Source organism: Heptranchias perlo, chromosome 36 (genome assembly GCF_035084215.1).
Source record: "Heptranchias perlo isolate sHepPer1 chromosome 36, sHepPer1.hap1, whole genome shotgun sequence".
Classification (NCBI taxonomy): domain Eukaryota; kingdom Metazoa; phylum Chordata; class Chondrichthyes; order Hexanchiformes; family Hexanchidae; genus Heptranchias; species Heptranchias perlo.
This window is the reverse complement of record NC_090360.1, coordinates 5566534-5576179: the sequence shown is the minus strand read 5'-3', so window position 1 is coordinate 5576179 and position 9646 is coordinate 5566534. Positions and strand designations below refer to the sequence as shown.

At 45.1% G+C, this 9646-nt stretch overlaps 1 protein-coding gene across 2 annotated transcripts in view; it reads right to left on the bottom strand.

Annotated features, from left to right (window-relative positions):
- Nucleotides 1-1313: 1313 nt before the first annotated feature.
- Nucleotides 1314-9646, bottom strand: part of LOC137304018 (cadherin-23-like) — a 223347-nt gene continuing 215014 nt past the window's right edge. For both annotated transcript variants that reach the window (XM_067972416.1, XM_067972417.1), the window contains 5 exons: nt 8974-9014; nt 7695-7755; nt 6529-6658; nt 5463-5585; nt 1314-2074 (listed from right to left, as the gene is read on the bottom strand). In XM_067972416.1, the coding sequence (XP_067828517.1) occupies nt 1751-2074; nt 5463-5585; nt 6529-6658; nt 7695-7755; nt 8974-9014 (679 nt within the window). In that variant the 3' untranslated portion in view covers nt 1314-1750. The remainder of the gene's footprint in view (nt 2075-5462; nt 5586-6528; nt 6659-7694; nt 7756-8973; nt 9015-9646) is intronic.

Here is a 9646-nt window from a genome sequence, read left to right as displayed (position 1 = left end):
TGCGGTGTGCACCGTGCAACTGGCTCCCATCGGCTGCACCGCTGCAATATAAAAGCACCTTTAAAAGCCGTCAGCAACCTGCACTTAGCACTACTTCCGGCAGGAAATCGGATAAATGCAGGTGTTAAGTCAAAGTGCCAACAGGACCGCCTGCCTCCACAAGGTGGCTTCATACTGTGCAAGTATCTGGCACAGTACAGCCATGTTATGCTAATATATTTAACAATACTTCTTAGGATTCTGAGTCATTTAAACCACTTTTTTTTTTACATTTTACTTCCGAGATTAGGGAGTGACTGGAGAAATTTAGGGGTCGCGATTGACCCAGAGACGGTTTCGGATGGGCTGGGGAGTGAGATGCATTCGCCTGTCTTAAGTTTCAGGCCCAGGGTATTTAACTCCCGGGCTTCATTTAAATGCTGCCGGTTCACCTCCTGCCTGGAATGAACGGGGAGAGAGGGTAAGTGGTGGGGAGGTGGTTTCGGGAGGGTGGCTCTTGTGTTTTTGAAGGAAAAAATTACTTCCTTAGTTTGTGTAATGTTCATTATTTGGTATTTAAAAAATATTTTTAGTATGTTCCCAATGAGCTAACTGAGAGAAAAAAGGAAGTAAATTAACAGTAGGAGGTCACATTCGACTTAACAATAGTGTCTAGAGTGAATCCCTATGTACAGTATTAGGACTCCCTTTTTACTAATCACTGACAGCTGGTTTAACATTCTGCTGGTATGAATTGAGGTTTCGTTAATTTGCTTCATTCCCAATTGGGGTTTAAAATTTTGAAGAAAGCAAATGATGTTCTGCAGTTAATTTTATTGCATTAGATCATTGTTTTAAAAAGAACACAATGACTGACTAGTCTTTTTCTGGGGGAAAATCCCATTGTATTTGTGATGATATGACCCCCATAGTGACCATCTCCAGCCTCTTTGATTTACGATGAAACGTTGAGTCAATTGTGACCATGGTGGATAATCCCTGATTTCTCGCTGAGCATGCTAATAGATGCTGCCGGACTTGCTGAGCTTTTCCAGCATTTTCTGTTTTTATTTCAGATTTCCAGCAGCCGCAGTATTTTGCTTTTGAAAGAAATGTACCTCCTTGACCATAGCTGAACAGCACAGAATCTCTTCACACCCTCGACACACAGCGTGTTAGAACAGCTCACTTAAAAAATCCTTGATCCTGTCTGATTTATGCTGGTGTCTGGTTTCGAGTGAACCTCTCTCTCCACCCACCCCCCCCACCGCCAAATATAACACTTTGTTAAATTCTGCCTCGCTCCTTTTGAGAAATTCAAATCTCTCTCAAACTTCGGTTTATTCCTCGTCTCTTTTTAATAATAACCAATTCATTGAAATTAAAAACTACAAATGGTTGGTGGGAGAACAAGTTTTCACACACGCAGGGACACACATACATCACTTTCCGAGTTCAAGCCGACAGTGTCTGTTACACGTTGGTGCTTCTGTCGTATTTATTCATCTCGAAGATTTCATATGTCTTCAGGCCTCATTTGCGGAGGAGCAAAATCTTTCAGGTCGTGGCAGCGGTTTCTTTAGGAAAGCTGAATACATTATTTAACCAAAAAGAAAAAAAAGAGGCGATAACCTTTGTTTGTAGTGAAGTTTTTTTTTCTTTTAAAACAGCTTCCCCGACAGCGCTGCAGTCACTGAATCCAGTGCCGTGAAGCTTCGGCCCAGAAAACCATTTCCGCTAAAGGTCGCCAAGGGTCACGTTGGCCTCTGCGTCAAAGTTCCGTGATTTCCAGGGGCACGTCCATCACCCTCTCGCTCACCTTGTGCAACGGGGTGGACTTTGCGGACTCAGTCCTGGCATTCCTGTCCGTGTAGCTGCCGCTCTCCGTATTCAGGGTTTCCAAGGACCTGACCAAGACCTTCTGGTCGTCCTCCGGCAAGCTGTTGAGGTCGGAGGCCAGCAAGGTACCCGTGCTGCCGTGCACCACGTGAATTCCATCCGGGCCTTTCAGCTCCACTGGGTGTCGATGCTTGAAACGCAGAGTCCCGCGGCTGGGCGGTTTCTCGTCATCGTCCTCCATGTCGCTGGGAATCAGCTGCAGCGGGGGGAAAAAATAGATAATAGCATTATCATTGTATTATATAGCACAGGAGGCGGCCATTCGGCCCATCGTGCCTGTGCCGGCTCTTTGAAAGAGCTATCCGATTAGTCCCACTGCCCCCCTAGCCCTGCAGTTTTTTCCCCCCTCAAGTATTTATCCAATTCCCTGCTGAAAGTTTCTATTGAATCTGCTTCCACCGCCCTTTCAGGCAGCGCATTCCAGATCACCACAACTCGCTGCGTAAAAAAAAAATGATTCCTCGTGTCGCCTCTGGTTCTTTTGCCGATCACCTTAAATCCGTGTCCTCTGGTTACCGATCCTTCTGTCATGGAAACAGTTTCTCCTTATTTACTCTATCAAAACCGTTCATGATTTTGTACACCTCTATCAAATCTCCTCAATCTTCTCTGCTCTAAGGAGAACAACCCCAGCTTCACATAACTGAAGTCCTCATCCCTGGTACTATTCTAGTAAATCTCTTCTGCACCCTCCCTAAGGCCTTGACATCCTTCCTAAAGTGCGGTGCCCAGAATTGAACACAATACTCCGACTGAGGCCTAACCCGTGTTTTTTAAAGGTTGAGCATAACTTCCTTGCTTTTATACTCGATGAAGAGCAGGGGAGTTCTGCTGGTGTCCTGGCCAACATTTAACACCACCAAAAAAAACCCAGAATTATCTGGTCATTTATTTCATTACTGTTTGTGGGATCCTGGAGGACTCCAGAGATGATGGTGTGGAGTGAGAAGAGGAGCCATTGTTATGGTTACATTGGTAATAGTGGAACCAGGTGAGGGCAGTCCCAAGGAGTTGGACAACTGGGGAAAGGGAGGTGGGCGCCTACGGCGAAAGCTGCCGAGAGGATGGAGCGGGATAATGCATCGCAGTCACTGTCACAGAGGATGTCATTTGTGACTTTGATAAGGGCCATTTCAGTGCTGTGAGAGGGACAAAAAACTTGATTGGAGGGATTCAAACAGCGATTTGTTTGAGGCTTTATCCCGTTCCCTTTTCAAAAACAACTTTTTTTTGAAAGGACATTATATTTTGCACCTCTAGTCATGCAGGAAACAAGGGAGGAATTGTAAGGCGATTATTTAATCTGCGACTTTTGGTTTGGTAAGAAAATGGCTATTTTCTAACCTTCTGTTTATCCAATAGTTGTAGTGTGGTCCAACATTGATGAAACTACTGTGGTGAGTAAACCTTTAAAAGAAGCTGAGCTCTGGGCTGGATTGCGACTGAGAGATGTGCTGGTACTTAAAGGAAAAGTAATAAACTGAAAGTAGATGCACAACACAGAGGGGTGGATTTTAACCCTACCCATCGATATTACTCACCCACTCAAACCTCTACCCTCTCGTGCCATCTCCGATAGTAACAGGGTTCCGCGGGCAGTATGGCCTCCATGAGAATCAGATGGGAGCCTCATGGAGTTATACAAATCGGGGTCTTATTACACCAATGTTTCCCCGACGGTATTTTAACTAGAGCTTGAACGGGGAAGCAGGTCAGTGACTGGTGGGAGATTCCTTTGGGTCCCACAATGTAATTCACAGCCTCTCCTACCCTGGATTCCCTCCATTCCTCCCACTCCCCCCCCACTCCCCCGCCCTTCAATCCCTCCCATGGGTCCCTCCCGAAACCACCTCCACGCCACTTACCTGGAAGCCAGGGGTTGGCTAAGTGTCACCTGATCTTCAGCCCCCGTGCACCCGTTCCAGGTGGGAAGTGAACCGGCAACATTTTAAATGAGGCCCGGCGATTTTAACCGCCGTGTCCCCCTGCTGCCTCTGGCGGGCGGGAAATTCCTGCCAGAAACCCACTCCAAATTACAATCCATCCCCGAGCATTCATCAGAACCAGTTAGAATTGTGGTGGAGATGTGAAGTGGCTGCTCCCCTCTGTGACATTAACACCTCCAATAAAATAGCGGACAAAAGTTCATACAAATGTGTCAGGGACAATATGCTAATATTTGAAGAGCATACTTTCACGGAAAATATCTTGTTCCACTTATTTCTGGAGACAGAGGGCAATGCTGCATTGTTAATTTGTCTACTTAGTTACTGTTAATCAACAATTTAAAAAAGTTTTCACATTCTTTTAAAAACATGACTTGTACAATTAGTGTGTTTTGTATGTAATAATGGTCGCGTGTGAATGGGAAGTAACTGTCAGTTACAGCCGTACACTAACTAATGCAATAACCTCCATCTTTTTCACACTTTGTGTGACATTACATTAGCACACGCAGCTAATAATGTCCCGACAATGATCCCGAAGACATTATTGATCGGTTACGTCTGTGGTTTGTAACCAGAGTGAAATTCTGTATCACGAATAAAACACATTCAGCTGTCGACAGTTTCTCAAAGGATCTACAGCAAGATCAGTGAATGATTTGGTGTGATATTGATTAAGATGGGGAACACACTAGCTGTGCACAGTCACAAACCTCAACATTTAATCCAAGAATGTCAAAGTTTGCAGCATATTTTAAAAAAAAAACTCATCTTGAAGGCTCTGAGAGTTCATGAGCTTTGCACAATGAACCAGGGACAGTTACAGCCAAGTGCAAGGCTGTATTATCTTAAGGAGGAGGATAGGCTCATGTGAAGGTTAGAGGCTGCAATCCAATCCTCGGGGAGTTCGGGCGAAGGTAGCAGAAGCAAAGAGCAACTTTATGAGGATGTAATTTGAACCTTTCAATTAGACCGGTGTCTTGTGCTCTTCTCCCATTATTCACAATGTTAACCTCATGAACTCACCGCACCTTGTGTCTGATGGGCTGTGCAACATGTCGCCCAGCTTTCACTCCCAGGCATTAAAAGTGACAAGCCACACTTCACACTGCAAACGGGCTGGTTCCACACCAGCTGTACCTCCAGCACAGACGACTGATCTCCACTGGCGGTGGATTTGTGAGCCAGCCGAGCCGCAAACAGCTTCTTCAGCCGTAGGTAGTCATCCAGAACCACCTTCAAGAGGGAGCCCTTCAGGTAATGCACAGCAGGTAAAACACACAGCTCTTCATCAGTACTTGGGTGCTTGGCTACCATTTTACTGCTACAGTCTCTCTAACTTACTGCGCAATGTTTGCAGAGGTCCTAATCTCTTGTAAGTATCACAGCACCGATTTTGAAGCTTTAATCAGATGGCTCATATTGAGATCTAAGTCTTTCCAGAATGTTTAACTATTTAATACATTCAGTTCAATGTGTACATTTTCAGATCTTTTCTAAAATATCAATTTCCACAGCAAACAGGATTTTCATTCAACCCCCAACCTGCCTGACCCATCATCTTATAGAATCATCTTTCTCAATAAACTAAAATGGTTTACATGCACTTAAAATAACAGAATGCTGAGTGAAACATACCTTAATGGGGCCTTCCCTCATGATCTGTCCCAATTTTGCAATGCTGTCGTACTCCTGTATGGCTGCACGCAAGTATCGATCATCCTCTGGCTTAGATGTGGGCGGCTCGCGTCCAAACGTACCCTTTAAAGGAACGGTGACAATCGTAAGTCATCAGACGTGATACTGATCTGATGGCTGTTACTCTGGAAAGCTCTACACAGACTGCGGCGACACATGACTGCGGCAATCACTTTCCTCATTGCACTTGAACGTCAGGGGTGAGTCTCAGGAGAGCGACGTCCCTACACCACCTCCTGCTTTTATATTCCCCCTCAGGAACTGGTCTCTGTGGGTTCACTGTGCTCTGTGACTGAGACGCAGACCCACGCAGCATGGGATCAGCTCCCTGCGTTTCTTCTATGAGGATGTCCCAACCTGAAGGCAGCATTGGAGACTCACGTTCTCCTGGGCCTGTCAATGCCGCCTGCCCCTGGGTTGCCGATACTGTCGGAGTGCAGTCAACGTTCGCTTTCTTCGGACCCCCACAAAGCTCTCCACTTACCTGGGAGGGTCTCTTCGTCTTCCCGACAGCTGCTGATGCCGGCCGGGAATTCCCAGGTTAAAATGCAACCGGGGTCCCATTGACGTAATGGGAGCCCGATTTACATGGATTTATGAGACTCCCGCTGTTTACGGTGGCCGCCTCAGTCACCCAACTGCAGTGATCAGTTAAAATGGTGACCCGTGAGATTCCAGCAGGATCGGGGCAGTAACGCTCCATTTAAAGGCCCCCCCCCCCCCCCCCACTCCCGATCCCGTTGGGCGGGGAGGGTTAAAATTCCCCCCTTAAATTGTATTCTTTCCAAAAGAAATCAGGATCTTAGATTGCGCTCAACCAACTGGAATAAGATATCTGACAGAGATTATTTTGTTTTGTCAGAAATTCTTTAAGGGCAGGTGTATCCATAAGAGCATTCATAGAACATCTTAAGTTCTTGCTCTCCTAAGCTCCCGTTGCAAATGACACTTTGGGAGAAGGTTTGGAGGTCAACAAGGGACTACAATTGTGCCACGTTGAACATACATGGGTCCTGGCTGGACTGTTCCAGAGGTCGGTGATATCGCTGAGGTTTTCCGGCAGGTCATCTTCATGCTCAGCCTGGGCTGCTAGTTCCAGGTTCCTGCAGAAAGGATCGAGCCAGACTGGGTTTGCCCTGCAACGAGACATTTGCACTTTGAGTCAGACTGGAGGAAATTCTCAGTTTACCAAAGCCCCAAACACAGTCCATTGGCGGCTGTGTCTTCAACTGCAGAGGCCCCAAGCTCTGGAATTCTCTCCCAAAATCTCTCCGCCTCTCTACCCTCCTTTAAGATGCTCCTTAAAACCTACCTCGTCGCCTGTCCTAATACCTCCTTATGTTTCTCGGAGTCACATTTTGTCTGCTAACGCTCCTGTGAAGCAGCTTGGGATGTTTTACTACGTTAAAGGTGCTGTATAAATACACATTGTTGTTAATAGAAAATAGGAACAAGAGTAGGCCATTCGGCCCTGCTCCGCCATTCAAAATGATCATGGCTGATCGTCTAACTCAGTACCCTGTTCCCGCTTTTTCCCCATATCCCTTTAGCATTAAGAAATATATCTGTTGTTCATCATGTACAACCCTCCTCAAACCAGACAGGGCAAATTTCAAATGATTTATTGAAATGCAGTAGCAAGTTGGCTACATTGGGGGTAGAATTTTTTTGGTCACTTTTGGGGGAAGATATCCTTCGAAGTCTGAGGGTTCTGGTGATACCAGCACGACTCTCGTGCAATGTAAATGCAGCTTTAGGATGGGTTAAGAAAAGGAGAACGTACAAAAATTTTGAACAGGAAAAGACCAGCAGGTCCGTCTGGCCCGTCCCAGGCAGTTGTGATGCCTTACAAATCACAATGAAAACACTTTTTTACTCATTAGGTGCCATATAATCTCCTGGGAGAGGTGAAAAACGAGATAAAAAAAGGCCAATTCGGGGGGAAAAAACGGGAAAATTCCTCTCCGTTCCCAATGGCATTCTGAAATCCATTGCTGATTGAGGCTGGTGAGGAGAGAAACACGATTGGGATTGCAAAAAAAAAAAGTACCATCTGCAAGTACCTGAGATTTTAGCCACTTGTCGCACAACTTCCCCATAATTATCTCTGTACCTCCTCATCACTGAAGCAGGATGTGGAAGTAGATGTAACCCATCTTTCACTTGACTCACCCTTCAAACGAATACTTGTTGGTGTTTGGCATGTCCAGTATGTCCATAAACCCTTGGTTACCTAAATAGAAAAACACAAGTACGGCTTCAGGGTCCAAGGCCAGCTCCATTTCAAAGTGCTAACATGCTGTGGAGGCTATCAGTACATTCTGTTGTAGTTCCTTCAGGTTATCAGGCACAGAGGCAGTGAGGAAGAAACAGAAAATGATCGACAGGCGGGAACAATCAGATTGACACAAGGAGAGGAATCTCATGGTCCGGCCTCACTGGCTGAGATGGACCGTTCTAGCCCGGGAGGGAGGAAGAGCATGAATACAATTAGATACACCGAATAAAGGGAAAAACGAAAATGAGTTCACCCGAGAAACTATGTACTGACTGGTGATCAGAAAGTGTTATTGGGAGGATAGGGAAGTTTGAGATGAATACTAATCAAGTATTTCCATGATTAGTACATTGACGAGGGCTTTAAAGAAGGAATAGCAGATCTTTCCATGGTGTAGCTTGTGGTAAACCAGATGATCAGCTGCTTTAAGGACAGGAATGTTACACCATGTAATACACAATATTATTCTGCTGCTAAAATGGAGCAGTGTCACTTTAAGTCCTCAAAGTCTAATTGTTACTAAGTAAACACAGGATAAGGTCAATCAGAATTTAATTATTAATTATCAGAGAATTTGGAGCTCATTGCCAGCTCCCCCTCCAACACTGTGTAAACACATTTCTCCATCGAATATGGAAACCAGGTCCTCTTTGGCAAACACATCTTTTGAAGTATCCCATTAAAACCGTACAAAAATATGGAAAGAGAAGGAATTTGCATTTATCATATCCTCTTCCATCTGCAAAATCTGTTACAACCAATGGATCATTTTGCAGTCACTGTAGGAAAATATGGTAGCAGGTTTGCACAAAGCAAGGTCCCACAAGACACCAAAGAGTGAATGACCATCTGTTATTTTGATGGCGTTGATCGAGTAAGAAATGTTGGCCAGGACACTGGGAGAACTCCCTGCTCTTCTGTGAATGGGGCCTAGGGATCTTTTACATCCACCTAAGCAGACAGACAGGACCTCGGATTAACATCTAATCTGAAAGACGGCACCTCCAACCATGCAGCACTTTTTTAGAACGGCACTTAAGTGTCAGATTAGATTATGTGCTCAAGTCCACAGTGGGGCTTAAACTTTCAACCTTATAGTGTTACCTTCTGAGCCAATCTTTTTACATGTGATGTGCCTCAAAACACTGACAATTTACTGAGTGCATTACTTACCAGTGGACCCGGCTACAATAGCCTTCAACTTTCTTTTGTGCCTGTTAACAAAGAGCAGAGAGATATTTTCATTATTTGGAACAGTGAGTGCAGTTCTGGTCACCACACTTCAAAGGGGGAGATATACACACACACTGGAGAGGGTACAGAAAACAGCAAGAACAATTAGCCCCAAGTGTAAAGGGGATGAGCTATGAGGAAAGATTAGAGAAGTGCTACAGTCTAGATTCAGGGGGACTGCATTGAGGTATAGAAGTACTAAACGGCCTAGGTAAAGGTGAACCCAGAATATCACTTCAAGGTGAGTCAGATTAGTAGAATGAGAAGGTACGAATTTAAATGAGTAAAAAAATAAATTCAAAACAGATCTTAGATTTTTTTTTCCCTCAAAGGGTGACAAACATTTGGAATAATCTGTCGGATAAAGTAGTGGAATTAAAGATATCAGTGGAGCTCAAAGTGCAGTTGGATGCTGGGCTGGGTGAGAGGGAGGAACAAGTTCGATGGCCTATCTCCGCCCTTGATAGTCTCCGAATGCAGGCACCGATCCGCAGTGTGTCACAGATAAAGCTAATTCCTCAACTAAGGCACCACTCAAAAGCCTCGCCAAAATCTATTCAGTTATGGTGATCCCCTTTGAAAGAAGTGTGTCTTACTCCTGTCACAGCAACTG